Source organism: Dermochelys coriacea, chromosome 3 (genome assembly GCF_009764565.3).
Source record: "Dermochelys coriacea isolate rDerCor1 chromosome 3, rDerCor1.pri.v4, whole genome shotgun sequence".
Taxonomy (NCBI): domain Eukaryota; kingdom Metazoa; phylum Chordata; order Testudines; family Dermochelyidae; genus Dermochelys; species Dermochelys coriacea.
Genome location: NC_050070.1, coordinates 120,711,604 through 120,727,231, shown reverse-complemented (window position 1 = coordinate 120,727,231; position 15,628 = coordinate 120,711,604). Strand labels below are relative to the sequence as shown.

The following is a 15,628-nucleotide window of genomic DNA, read 5'->3' as shown; positions in this document are numbered from 1 at the left end:
CATGATTTTTCCAGGGACTGAGGTGAGGCTGACTGGCCTGTAGTTCCCCGGGTCCTCCTTCTTCCCTTTTTTAAAGATGGGCACTACATTAGCCATTTTCCAGTCATCCGGGACCTCCCCCAGTCGCCATGAGTTTTCAAAGATAATGGCCAATGGCTCTGCAATCACATCCGCCAACTCCTTTAGATTCGTAGATACTAAGGTCAGAAGGGACCATTATGATCATCTAGTCCGATCTCCTGCACAACGCAGGCCACAGAATCTCACCCACCCACTCCTGCGAGAAACCTCTCACCTATGTCTGAGCTACTGAAGTCCTCAAATTATGGTTTAAAGACTTCAAAGAGCAGAGAATCCTCCAGCAAGTGACCCGTGCCCTGTGCTACAGAGGAAGGCAAAAAACCTCCAGGGCCTCTTCCAATCTGCCATGGAGGAAAATTCCTTCCCGACCCCAAATATGGCGATCAGCTAAATCCTGAGCATATGGGCAAGATTCATCAGCCAGATACCCAGGAAAGAATTTTCTCTAGTAACTCAGATCCCACCCCATCTAACATCCCATCTCACAGGCCATTGGCACATCCGGCCCCATGGACTTGTGCTCGTCCAGCTTTTCTAAATAGTCCCAAACCACTTCTTTCTCAAGAGAGGGCTGGTCACCTCCTCCCCATGCTGTGCTGCCCAGTGCAGTAGTCTGGGAGCTGACCTTGTTCCTGAAGACAGAGGCAAAAAAAGCATTGAGTACATTAGCTTTTTCCACATTCTCTGTCACTAGATTGCCTCCCTCATTCAGTAAGGGGCCCACACTTTCCTTGACTTTCTTCCTGTTGCTAACATACCTGAAGAAATCTTCTTGTTACTCTTAACATCTCTTGATAGCTGCAACTTCAAGTGTGATTTGGCCTTCCTGATTTCATTCCTGCATGCCTGAGCAATATTTTTACACTCCTCCCTGGTCATTTGTCCAATCTTCCAGTTCTTATAAGCTTCTTTTTTGTGTTTAAGATCACTTCTGGGAACATGACCAACAACAGGAAGGTGAGACAGACCAGTGGAAAAAAATGGCAAGTGGGTAGGAGGGCTTGACTTATGCGGAAAGATTTATGGCCTGATTCTAAAAAGACTAACTCAACTGCTTAACTTTACATGCTATGATTGGTCCTACTGAGTTCAATGGTACTCAGGGTACAAAAAGTTAAGCCCACAGGAAGTCTTTGAAGGATTGGGGCATAAGAGAGCAAAAAGTGCAGCTAAATATGACTAAAGAGGATCATAAAGAAAACCTGCCCATAAATGTTCAAGAACAGAGAAGAATATTTTGGATCAATGGGGTTAATTAGAATTAATGCCCTGAAATTAAGACAAATTTAGAGTGATATTGGGACAATGAGCTATACTAGATCCAGGTTTCCACCAAACAGTCTCTTAAAAATGGCACTGGTAATTATTGTAGAATAGCACAATGATCTATGGCTGCATATAAATGGGCTGAGCCCTTACCATGTCCTCACCTGAACTCACAGATGCAGGGCTAGTGCCCAAACATGACCTCCAGTCCTAGGGTAGGGCTTTTATAAAAAAAATAAACTAAACAACTCCACCACACGCATATGGCTTAGCCTAAGCTTCTTCTCTCAGCTTGGCTGTCCCTCCAGGACCATCTGGCCTTAGCTCTGTGGAGAGCAGCTCTCTCATATTTAAAATATAGCCATGTCTTTGGCGGTGTCTCCAAAGGGTCTTTCTCTAGATAGTCTTCTCTCTGCTGCATAGCCTTTGCCAGTAAAGACAGTTGCTGCCAGAAATCTGGTGTAATGAAATCTGTACCCTCCCAGGCAGAATTTCCATGTACTTCTCCAATACAATCAAATTCGTTAATTCTATTAATATCTGTGTCTTGAGCAGGGCTGGATTAACGCAAGGGCTTTAGGGGCTGCAGCACAGGGCCTTGGGCTAAGGGGACCCCTCAAAAATAAATCCATAATTACATACAATTCAGCGGTTACCAACCCGTCGATCGCGGAGCCTCTGTCAGTCAATCATGATCTCTGGGCTGCTAAAAGTCCATCAGCGCAGCAGGAAGTGGCTGCCTGCTGGCTCCCAGAAGTGGCTGGCTGATGGCATGTCTCTGTAGCCCCTGATGGGGGGGAAGCGGCTGCCCCCTCCCCAGCACCACCCCCACAGCTCTCATTGGCCGGAAACCAGCCAATGGGAGCAGTGGGGGCGGCACTTGCTATGCTATGCTGCAGATGGCATAGGCCTTCACCACCCCCAAAAAAATCTTCTCTAGCTGTCAGCAGTGGTACCTATAGTATTAGCAAAAAGAAAAGGAGTACTTGTGGCACCTGAGAGACTAACAAATTTATTTGAGCATAAGCTTTCGTGAGCTACAGCTCACTATTAGCAGTTATCCTACAACAAAAATGAGAAATAGAGGGAAGGTCAGTTACAGATGGAGAAGGTCTCATTCGATCTGCTGTTCAGCGGTACTTACACAACAGTAAAAACATCACAGAAATTCAGGATAAATTGATGCTTCCATACTGAGGTTGAGGTCATGCCCTACCTACTTAGCAACTGCTCGCTAGGTAAGCAAGCTGTCACTGCCATGTAGCAAAAGCAGCCTGTAAGACAACTGCAAAAATATACTCTAGGAATTATTTTGGGGAAGTCCTACAGCTTGTATTATACAGGAGGTCAGACTAGCGGATCACAGTGTTCCCTTTTGGCCTTGGAATCTATGAAAAGGCCGAAGAGTGGATATTTGAGGGTTCTGGGGGAGTTTGTATCTAGGAGAAAGACAGGACTCGGCAGATAGCTGAAGACAGGCTGCTGGAATCCTAACTGGAAATGGAAAAGCTAGTAAGGACTCAGAGCTAGCAGCAAGGCTAACTGAAGGTGACAGGAAGGGAAAAGACTTGTAGCATGGCAGAGTCCAAAAAGTCCAGGATATGAATGAGGATGATTTTTTAATGGAGCTTAAAGATGGAATGGGACTATCACAGAATGGTAGAAATGTAGGACTAGAAGGGACAATGATAGGTTATCTAGTTCAGTCCCTTGAATTGTCAAGTAAGCTGGGTTCACCTGAGGAGGAGCCTGAGGTCGCAAGTAGGGTCCATTGGAAGGTAGGATAGCATGCAACTGAGAGCAAGGAATGTGAGGGAAGGTTGGAAAAGGAGTTGTGAGGAGCAACAAAGATATGCTCTGTCACTAGACTATCAGACTGGCTACAGAAAGGAAGTTACGAACCCTCTTCTGAACTATGTTAAATATAAAAAATGAACAATTTTGGATAGCTAAGAGATATGACCTTGTGCTAAAGATCAGGATACCGAACAGCTCAACAAAAGTCAGGGGAGATTTTTGCAGGTTCAAACGTTGCTTAGGCACTTAACTCCCACTGGAAGCCAGTTGAGGGCAGGCACCTTTCTCCCATTTGTGTGTTTGAAAATCTGCCCATAATTTATATACAGTGTGTGGAGGTGTGCATCTTTGGCCTATAAGTTCTAGGACTGGAAGGTACAGCATCTTGAGAAACAAGATGTCAGAGACTCTTAAAAATATTTCTATATATAAACACATGTCCTATTCAATCTTCCAAGTGTTCCCAGTGCAGTCATTTTCAGGCATGAAGGCTGGACAGTTGTCATAAAGGGTTCAAAGTGACTACGCTCTCTTCTGTGGCTTATCTTCATCCAAGGTTTTTCCCACCTCAGGTCCACTGAAATTCATTCCATCACAAGGCAAGTCCTAGAGCATTTGATGATCTAATTCCAGTACCTAAAGCTATAATACTGTGTGCCTGTATACATCACTCTTTATACAGCAGCATACACTGGTTTGACTCAATTCCCCCTTTATATTTGATCATCTCAGTACATTTCATGATCAATGTTGCAAGAGCTTTCCACTTTTCCAGAGATACGAAAGCTGCAGAGTCAGTCTGACAGGCTATTTGATCTTGAGCATCTGGTAGGTGATGAGTATTCTGTTCTTATAAAACTGGTGTGTCACAGTGACTTCACCAGCTTCAGAGGTCCCAGGTGCACAAATATGACTGTATTAGTGAATTTAATTCGGTACATGCTTTGAAGCATATAAACTATAGTATGGGCTTTATGCTCTATGTTGTAAGGAAGGGAGGGGTTCTCAAACTTCATTGCACCATGACTCCCTTCTAACAACAAAAATTACTACATGACCCCAGAATGGGGGACTGAAGCCTCAGCCCAAAGGCTTCAGTCCCAGGCAGTGAGTGGGCTTTGGTTTCAGCCTGGGCAGTGGGGCTTGGGCTTCAGCCTTGGGCAGTGGGTCTTGGACTTCAGCTTCGGCCCTGGGTCCCAGAAAGTCTAAGCCAGCCCTAGCAACCCCATTAAAATGGGGTCACAACCCACAGATTGAGAACTGCTGTTGTAGAGAGTTGTAACAGAACTTGATGCTGAAAGCAAAGGCTAAATGTATATGGACTGGGATGATCAAAGAGATCTGCTGGAAGAGACTCCATGTTATGTCTATATAGTTGTTTCCAAGTGACAGAACAACATGACAAAGACCTACTGTGGCTAATTTGTCTCTGTATGCAAGAATCCTGACAGAGTCTAAGGAAGTTTGGCTGAGGATGTCCTGAAACATTTCAATATATTTCCAGGATTTTAGAGTTTGAGGTAAGCTTCTTGAGTAGAACTTGCACTGAAACCTAGCATGGCCTGCCCTGTAGGTATCTGACAAAAAGCTTAAGATAAATGCCGTGACTGTACTTGAAGTCACTTAGGTACTTCTTGTTAAAAATGATAAAAAATATTAAAATTTATTTTAAAAAATTATTATAAAGAAAACTGACAACCATTCCATTAAATCCTTGCAGCAATAAATGGAAACAATTCTAAAATCTTATAGCAGAATCTTTATAAAAGTTTAAGTGATCGTAAAGCTCACAAAGTCATGAGAAGTGTATTCTTTCTTCAGTCAAAAATCAAGACTGAAATTATGCTAGAAGACTGTGGTGCGAATTTATCTCCCTCCCTCCCTCCCTCCAAGGAAATAAAAAGTGCATTGAGTCATACGTTTAATGAATCTTTGACATATCCTCACAATCTACATAGTGGAAGAACAAGAGATCAGAAGTGGGCATCTTTGATACTTATTCTCTTCTTCTTGGCTCTGGAAGTCATGCTTTTCTGATGTGAGGTCTTTTGCCATTAAGGGGCACAACAGGAACCATTCGCACATTTTTGGAAGATATTTTAAAGTTTTGAATATGGTACTGAGGTTGCCTGTTGTTCATTAGAAGTTCGAAGTCCCACTCCTTTTTCTCAAAATGCATCCCCCATCTTAAACATATCCTCTTGTTAACCTGTCCTGTATAAATATGTATCAGTCTAGACAAATCTGCACTGAACAGGCAAAGGAAGAGAGTATGTGAGAAGAATACAATACCAAATGATACTCTGTTCTGCAAAAGTGATGAATCCACGACAACTGAATAGTCCAGTTCAAAACAAGGCAGGTATCAACAGGATATGTCAAAGTGACACTGTATATTCAATAGCCAATAGATTTCAAGTGTAGGGGGAAAAAACACTTATTTTTCTATTGCCCATGAGTAAAAACATCATTATTGTATAAATAAAGATAAAAACCTTGATTTCTTACTGCATAAACCTATTGCAGTATAGTTAATAATGAATAATTCCACCTATCAGAGTGGCAGCTGTATCCAGTTAGTTTATTACTTGATTAGTTCATATGAAAGCGGAGAAGGGAAACATTCACAGGGATCTTGATGAACAACACTATGGGATGGTTCCTACCATGTTGCTTTGAGACTGCGTTGCCCCATACATTGTAATGCCATTTGATGGTGCTGCTGGCTGTGGTGTATCTGGCTGTATAAGTCCTCTTCTGTCAATTAGACTACAAAATAATAATAAACACACAAAAGATTGTTAGAAAGATTGTTCTGATTAATAATTCTCCATCCTCAATAAAAATAGTTTCAATATTACATCATCAAATCTTAATGCATCATCACTACCTTCAAATATAACCTGTAATTCAGATCTGAGAAATGTGACTTCACCTCAACTCACCAATAGCGAAAGAAAATTATTTATCCTCAACTGCTTTCTTACATGGAAAGTGATTATGAGAAGAGGCACATTTCTGGGTTTTTGCCTCAGGTGTACAAATAATTTAGAACCCTTGAGGGAGAGACAGATTGAAAGACCCCATAATACACTCTGCATCTGTTTCTCTTCTGAAGTATCCACATTATCTTCTCTTGTAATTCAGCTTCTGAATTTGTTGCCAAAGGCTGAAACTCAAAATTATGAAACTATTATAATTTACTTAACAAGGAATTATCATGAAAGAAACAGAGGGGAGCATAGTGTAGAATATTTATCAGTAGTTTTACTAATCTTATAATCTCTGCCCACACCAGAACCTCCACTATAGCGATCAAAGACAGTGCTGAACCCAGAGGAGTAAATAGGAAATTTTAAAAACAGAAGTCTAGTGTAGACAAGGCCTAAATTCAGATAGGTTTGTCCAAAATTTTAACCCAAAAAGGTAAAAACAGAGGGAACAGTGTGAGAGAAACACAAAATGAACAGTCTGGTGAAGAATATGAACAAAGAGCTGTTTGCTGGAATTCTGAAAGTAGTGTGATCACACTGTGTATTACTTTGATTTTGCCAGCTAATATCTATGTACAAGACTATGTACACTTCTAAATAAACTAGACTTACAGCCCGTCTACATTGCCCCACAGTTTGGACTACAGGAGTGTGAACAGCAGCGCGCACCAGAGTGCTGTGTTGAAACTCCCCTGTGTGGATGGTGTGGGTGCAAACTAAAAGGAATACAATGTACAAGCAAAGGAGTAATTACATTATTCTGTTTTCTGAAAACAATTAACTGCTTGGAGTTCCTCACCTCCAACAGCTGTAAATGCTGCAATGAAAGATCAAAGAACCACCAAACAAGTTTATTTATGTTACAGGTGTATGAACCTGTACTTTAAACTGTTTTACTAGATCTAATTGCTGACTCAGCCATAAAACAGAGTCAGCAACTTACTTGCATCCGTGATCTAAAAAGATCAGTTTCACTAAATAGTACAACGAAGACCTGTTTTAGTTGAGCAAACTGAAGTAAGATAACAAAAGTCAAACTTAGATCAGTAAATCTGTGGTCTCATCCTATACAAAAACATTACTTTTAGTAACCCTTACCTTGGAGAGGTGGGTCCACACAGCGCGGCACAACAATTAGTAAAGATGTTGCCATAACTGTATGGATTGTAATTCTCTTTACCTCTTTTATTTGACCAAGATCCTTTAATCTGAAGAGACATGAATATAAAATATCAAATACTATGTCACATACAATTGCTGAGGCAAATTAGGGGTAATCACAGTAGCAACAAATATAATAATCATTATTTACGATTTGGGGAAGAAAAGAATGTTTAAAAGCATGTCTGTACTAACCCCACAGTCCTGAAAGGGCTTTGGGAGAATCTCCATGATGCAACCACATAGAGGCTACACCCACTATTTCAATTTCAGAATATGTAGGTTGGAGTAATGGCTACTAAGCAAACCTATAGCCCACACATGGGTGAGAATGAATTCCATGTCCCCTGTTGTCTATGTAGTTCTCTGAATACGGACTGAATAATTCAGGCTTTTCATGGGAAGAAGGTGAGTTAGTAAATTCCTTAGTAAGTCTGAGGAAGAATCCTTCCATGGAAAGCATTTTATTTAACAACATGGAAGACAATTAGCTCTGTCTATATAGCCAAAGTTGATCCAAGTTCAAAAACAGATGAGGACTGGTATTTCATCTCACCTGTTTTATTTAACAAATATGATGCATATTCTTCAATTTATTACTGAAGAATGCTCTGCCCTGCATCTTTATGCTTTGTATTTTGTAAAATACACAATTATAATTTAGCCCTTAGGCAATGACCAAAATATATTTGACACGCACAAAAATATTAGGTTTGGGGTTATCACACAATTATGAAAAAAGCTACAATAAAATAGATAAAAATAAAAAGTAAATTTGGAGTAATTCCTTCAAAAAGCTTATGTCAATATATTTGGATTGAATGGCAAAACTTAACAATGCTCTCTTATACCATCTGTTAGTTAGCTTTAGTCTTCCCTTTAGTCTCAATAATTCTTAATAATCTGGTTAGGAGAGACATGAAGTATCTGTCTCCACAGTTAGTTAAATGAACTGTTGTGATACTGGAACCGATGGACCCATCCTCCATGTAGAACAGAGACTGTAAAAGCAGATGACCTCTGAACTAATTATTTCTTCTCTGTTGGGAGAACCTGCCCTCATTTGCCAGAGCACTCAAACAAAATTTAGTTTAAATGGCAGAAAGTCAAAAACAGACAAGACACATGATGGAACTTGTTTTCAAACCAGACTGGCTGATATTTTCTGAAACTTTTTTCAAGTCTAAATTGTTTTTGGAATTACAGATATGTAGGATTCTAGTTGAAAACACTGGGAAAAGGATACTAAAGACAGCTGGATACTTCCCCACTGCACTGAAGTGTATAAAATACAGAGACTTTTTGAAGGACTGGCTTTCACCTGCATTTTGTTCTTTTTGTTTCTTCTTCTGTGTTTGTCATTTTCTGTTCCCAGAAACTGGTCTAATGGGTGGTCTTGAACCTTGGTTATAACTAGGGCTGTCAAGCGATTAAAAAAATTAATTGTGATTAATCACGCTGTTAAACAACAACAATAGAATACCATTTATTTTAAATATTTTTGGATGTTTACTACATTTTCAAATATATTAATTTCAATTACAACATAGAATACGAAGTGTACAGTGCTCTATCAATATTTATTTTTTATTACAAATATTTATACTGTAAAAAACAAAGGTTTTTTTTCAGTTCAACTTTTATCATGAAAGTTGAACTCACAAATGTAGAATTATGTACAAAAAAACTGCATTCAAAAACAAAACAATGTAAAACTTTAGAGTCTACAAGTTCACTCAGTCCTACTTCTTGGTCAGCCAATCACTCAGACAAACAAGGTTGGTTACAATTTGCAGGAGATAATGCGATCTGGTTCTTGTTTACAATGTCACCTGAAAGTGAGAACAGGCGTTTGCATGGCACTGTTGTAGCTGGCATTGCAAGATATTTATGCGCTAAAGACTCATATGCCCCTTCATGCTTCAACCACCATTCCAGAGAACATGCTTCCATGCTGATGATAGGTTCTGCTTGATAACGATCCAAAACAGTGTGGGCCAACACATGTTCATTCTCATCATCTGAGTCAGATGCCACCAGCAGAAGGTTGATTTTCTTTTTTGGTGGTTCGGGTTCTGTAGTTTCTGCATCAGAGTGTTGCTCTTTTAAGACTTCTAAAAGCATGCTCCACATCTTGTCCCTCTCAGATTTTGGATGGCACTTCAGATTCTTAAACCTTGGGTCGAGTGGTGTAGCTATTTTTAGAAATCTCACACGGGTACCTTCTTTGCGTTTTGTCAAATTTGCTGTGAAAGTGTTCTTAAAACGAATATGTGCTGGGTTGTGCAGTCATCTGAGACTGCTACAACATGAAATATATGCAGAATGCAGGTAAAACAGAGCAGGAGACGTACAATTCTCCCCCCCAAGGAGTACAGTCACAAATTTAATTAAAAAGAACAGGAGTACTTGTGGCACCTTAGAGACTAACAAATTTATTAGAGCATAAGCTTTCATGGGCTACAGCCCACTTCATCAGATGCATAAAATGGAATATATAGTAAGAAGATATATATATATATATATATATATATATATATATATACACACACACACACACACACACACACACACATACAGAGAAGGTGGAAGTTGTGTGTGTGTGTGTGTGTATATACACACACATAGACATATATATATATATATATATATATGTGTATCTTCTTACTAAATGTTCCATTCTATGTATCCGATGAAGTGGGCTGTAGCCCATGAAAGCTTATGCTCTAATAAATTTGTTAGTCTCTAAGGTGCCACATGTACTCCTGTTCTTTTTGCAGATACAGACTAACACGGCTGCTATCTAAACTTAACAAATTTAATTGACGCAATATTTTTTTAACGAACATCATCAGCATGGAAGCATGTCCTCTGGAATGGTGGCTGAAGCATGAAGGGGCATATGAATGTTTAGCATATCTGGAATGTAAATACCTTGCAACAAGGCTATAAAAGTGCCATGCGAACACCTCTTCTCACTTTCAGGTGACATTGTAAAAAAGAAGCAGGCAGTATCTCCCATCAATGTAAACAAACTTGTTTGTCTTAGTGATTGGAAGAATAAGGAGAGCTGAATGGATTTGTAGGTTCTAAAGTTTTACATTGTTTTGTTTTTGAGTGCAGTTATGTTACAAAAAAAATCTATATTTGTAAGTTACACTTGCACGATAAAGAGATTGCATTACAGTACTTGTATGAGGTGAATTGAAAAATACTGTTTTGTTATTTTTACAGTGCAAATATTTGTAATCAAAAATAATAATATAAAGTGATCACTGAGCACTTTGTATTCTGTGTTGTAATTGAAATCAACATTGAAAATGTACAAAAACATCCAAAAGTATTTAATAAATTTCAACTGGTATTCTATTGTTATTAAGTGCAATGAATCACAATTAATTTTTTAAACACGATTAATTTTTTTGAGTTAATCGCGTGAGTTAACTGTGATTGACAATTCTAGTTATAACCCAATCAATATTTTCCCATCTAATGTCATAAAGGATTAAAACTACCCTGCAAGTTTAAGGAGGATGTTTATCATCATATATAATTATTAAGAAGCTAAGCTTCATACTATGAGAAAGAATTCTGAAGTTTTTAGAACAAGGGCTAGAATGCACTAAACACCTAATGAATCTCTAAAACCGTGGTCACTGCATCACTGTTAGCAGGTCATGGTTCCCTATCACCTCCTTCCTCACAAAGACACACATACCAATATGCAGATAGGTTTTTTGGGTGGGAGAAGGGAGGCAGGGAAACTCAGTAAGATCTACAGGAAAGAAACTGAAAATACAGACAATGAAAGTTAACAATCCTTTAATATTTACTAAATGAAAACAGGTATGTAATTACACCATGAAGTCAAGAACTTACATCTTCGTTTGTTGTTTGATTGGAGCTGATCAAATATGTATGAAAACCTGAGAGACCAACAATAGACCAAACGGAAAAAAAACATACGACAGCTTCCAGCACAGTGATTAAAAGTCAAGGAAGTACAAATTTGTATGAAATCTAATAATAATTAATAATAGCACTCACATAGTGATTTGTGTCTTTAAAGTACTGAACTTTGAATTCTGCACAAACATTTACTGAGTAATCCTCACAACATCCGTATTAGGAAAGTATGTAAGTAAATGGAAGTACAGTTTTACTCACACACAGACAGACAGAGCTTCATTCCATGACTTTACTCAAGGCCACACAATGAGTCAGTGACAAAGATGAGATTAGAACTATGTTTACATAGCACCTAGCACAAGGGGTTGTGGCCCATGATTAGGGCTTCTAGTAGCTACAATAATTCAAATAAATAAGAACAGTTTAGAAGTTTCTGGCTTCCAGTCACACATGAAATCTATTAGACTAGTGAGACTCAGAATGAGCCTTGCAAGCAGCTCTTTAATGCATCTCCTGCGGTTCTTTGCAGCACTTGATATTAAAACATTGTGATTTAATTATTAACCAATCAGGATACTTTTAATATGTTATTAATCAAGTGTAGTTGATAAAATAATATTTGGTCAGTCATTTCTTGTGGGAATAATATATATAAACTAAATATTTCCTCATCATACTGTTTCAATATGAATATATAGTATTATAGTAAATGAAACAATTAATTCACACTAGTGTAGCTTTTTTGGGTAATGTGGATTGCTAATTTGGCTCCTGAACCACTGAGGTCTGAGTATCACTGTAGTAGACCATGCTGTCTGTCCCCTGTAACTGAAGCAGTGATACTGATTATACGTGTCCTACAAAATCATAATGACAATGTATTAGTTTAGGTATGCTACAAATTCCATTTGCTCTCCATTACTATCATGATTACATTCACTGCTCTGTTACAAATACATACATACACACACACACGCACACACACACACTCGCCATAGGCAAGTGACTGTGGAATTTGCAAGGCCTGTTTACAACTTTTACCTTTGTGAATTTTCCAACTGGAAACAATGCACTGAAAAGCACCAAAAACTTTTATTCATTACTACAGAATGAACACAAGCAAGATATTTCACCATTCAGTCAACTGTGCCTCAATATTATTTTTAAGCTTTGATCTTATTAATTTTTCCTCTTTTTCTTTCCAATCTACCTTCCCTCTCTTCCTTCTGCAAAGGCCTTTTTACCTTAACTACAACCCCCAAATATCAGTAACTAGCCTTTTTCAGGACCAACATCTATGTTACTATTAAATTGGTCAACATTGTGTGCTGTGCAGTGCAGCTTACAATATGCCTTTAACTCTGACTAAAAGACATAATCTCAATGTCAAGGTATCATACTTTGCTCCTAAACCTTGTTTATCTCAGTAAGACAGCAAGCTACTACAACCAAAAGACCACATCTGTCCTTTCAATTGCTATTTATTTCAGTTTATGTACAATAGCTAGGAACTTGGAACTCTTGTCTTACTCTATATTAATATATTTATGTTTGATAGTCTATGTATACCAAAGAAAAAAAGCATTGTTTCCTACCAAAATATATAATAAATTAATAAGGAACATGGCAATTGGAAAAGAACATGATGACAATTAATCTACACAAGTCATTTTCCAAAACAACTGTTTCTCAAAATATTCACATACAGGCCACAAAATGCAGCACTCACATCCTCATCAATTCCTGTCTACACAAGAGAAAGAGAAATATGCATGACCCCTTAGCACTATGAAAATAAAGAAGCCAGAAAAAGCAATACCAGGAATGCCCTGGTCTTTTACCATTTAAAAATTACAACGAACATATTCAGGTTATTATTGAACAGTCAAGCACCATAACATTGCTATGATCCAAAAAACATGGGAACTATATATTACACAACTGCATAAAAACCTCTTAAAATCATTGCTAAATTTGCAAAGTCATTATAATGCCCATTAGCCACTGGCAACAACTTTGCTCTAATACAACTTAGTTTAAGTGGCAGAAACCGTCAAAGCCAAGAAGAAATGGAAATGAGCCAACAATTCATTAGTTTTGCTTAGGGTATAAAACATTTATATGTCGCTCTTTAGAACTATCTGTTGCAGAAACAGGATGGATAGAAGAACCATAATGAATTTCTGAGCAGCAGGTTTGCTACTTTTCTTCCTCTCCCTCAGGAGTGATTTGAAAGGTCACAGATGAGCAGGAAAGGAGCTTGCACTGGGGACCAAGCTGTAGATAGCAGCAGGCAGCCTGTGAACTAGGACAAGAAGGCTTAGGCACAGAGAGCCTGGCAGGAGTTTGGCAGCAGCAGGATACAGGCAGAAGAACCTGCAAACAGGAGACAGAAGTCACCCCCCTAAAGTTGACTGCTGCAGGACAGCGTGGTAGAGCTCTTAAGTGAAACTGCTGATGACACAAATGAACATTGTCTAGTGGGATCTACTGATCAATATTTAAACTGTCCTCTGAGACAGGTTGGACTAGAAAAGACACCCCAGATATTAGGTCTGAGGAAGACCAGTTACCCTCCTATCCTTAAGTTGACTGCCCCCTTAGGACAGAGTTAAGAAAAACTGTTCATTTTTTATTTCAACTAAGGACTAAGCCATTGTACCCAAGATATCAGAGGGATAGCCATGTTAGTCTGTATCCACAAAAACACAACCTATCCTGGAAAACAATCCGTCACTCTCACAGACCTTGGAAGGCAGGCCAGTCCTCGCTTACAGACAGCCCCCCAACCTGAAGCAAATACTCACCAGCAACTCCACACCACACCACAGAAACACTAGGAACCAATCCCTGTAACAAACTCTGTTGCCTACTCTGTCCCCATATCTACTCTAGCAATGCCATCAGAGGACCCAACCACATCAGCCATACCATCAGGGGCTCATTCACCTGCACATCTACTAACGTGATATATGCCATCATAGCAGATGGGGCATTGCTGGCACATGTACACTGGCCAAACCAGACAGCCTCTACGTAAATGAATAAATGGACACAAATCAGATATCAGTAATGGTAACATACAAAAGCCAGTAGGAGAACACTTCAATCTCCTTGGACATTCAACAACAGATTTAAAAGTAGCCATCCTTCAACAAAAAAACTTCAAAAACAGACTTCAAAGAGAAACTGCTGAGCTACAATTAATTTGCAAATTTAACACCATTAATTTGGGCTTGATTAGGGACTGGGAGTGGCTGGCTCACTACAAAAGCAATTTTTCCTCCCTTGGTATTGACACTTCCCCATCAATTATTGGGATTGGACCACATCCATCCTGACTGAATTGGGCTTGTCAACACTGGTTCTTCACTTGTAAGGTAACTCCCTTCTCTTCATGTGCCAATATATTTATGCCTGTATCTGTAATTTTCACTCCATGCATCTGAAGAAGTAGGTTTTTACCCATGAAAGCTTATGCCTAAATAAATCTGTTCATTTTTAAGGTACCACCAGACTCCTTATTGTTTTTGTACCCAAGATATTTTCAATCTTTTCTTTCTGCCAGCCCGAATGAATAATCCTTTCATTTTAACCATGTATGTGAGCACTTTTCAGGAAGCAACCAGGTGCTAGAGTCTATAGGGTCAGCGGCTAAATGCACATAAGCACTCCCTTCTGAGACTATTTTATACCTGGTGATTTATCAAGTATATGGAAAATTTTGGAGCACTGCATCCCCCAGAGCAACCTATTGGGTGGGACCAATTATAGAACATTCCCTTATTAACAGAGCACTGTTAGTGATGCTTAATTAAGCAAACTGCTTTACAGGATCTCATATTGTGGATATTCTTGTATAAGCTTTTCTAAGGTTATTACCATGCAGTTTGAGCAACTTAAATACATGGATGAATTTATGCTCACAGCACCTGAGCGAGGCAGGGAAGCATTAGGTCATTCTGACAGGCTACACTATCTGCACCTGTGAGGGCTCCCGAGGGAGGGAAAGAGATCTACTGTTCTGGGCATATTCAGTTAGCTCCTCACTTCACGCTTTCTAAGCAGGAGTGAACTGCTGAGCCTTGTGGTGGAGGACTCACTGAGTGTGAGCATCAATAATAGTCTTTTTGATTCAAGGTAAGTGTTTTGGAATTTGTCCCTTTACATTTATAGAAAAAGGAATAAAGTTAATTCACTTAAGTAAGAGGTGCTTAGATGAAATGTAGGAATTGTGAGGAAAACAAAGGCATAGTATAAAACATGTTTAGTATGTAGGCAGCTATGTATTTAACTCCCTGTTCACCAAGATGTGCAAATAAAATGGAAGCTCATTAGTTATTAAAAAGATAATTGATTTATACATAGCTGTTGAATACAAAGCATCAAGGTTCAGCTATTGAGTACAGTAATATGGTCTA

The 15,628-nt window shown here is 38.9% G+C and overlaps 1 protein-coding gene across 10 annotated transcripts in view; it reads right to left on the bottom strand.

Annotated features, from left to right (window-relative positions):
• Positions 1-15,628, bottom strand: part of ZDHHC14 (zinc finger DHHC-type palmitoyltransferase 14) — a 163,929-nt gene that overhangs the window by 13,860 nt on the left and 134,441 nt on the right. For all 10 annotated transcript variants that reach the window (XM_038395566.2, XM_038395564.2, XM_038395567.2 and 7 more), the window contains 3 exons: positions 11,178-11,280; positions 7,236-7,345; positions 5,811-5,913 (listed from right to left, as the gene is read on the bottom strand). In XM_038395566.2, coding sequence (XP_038251494.1) covers positions 5,811-5,913; positions 7,236-7,345; positions 11,178-11,280 — 316 coding nt within the window. The remainder of the gene's footprint in view (positions 1-5,810; positions 5,914-7,235; positions 7,346-11,177; positions 11,281-15,628) is intronic.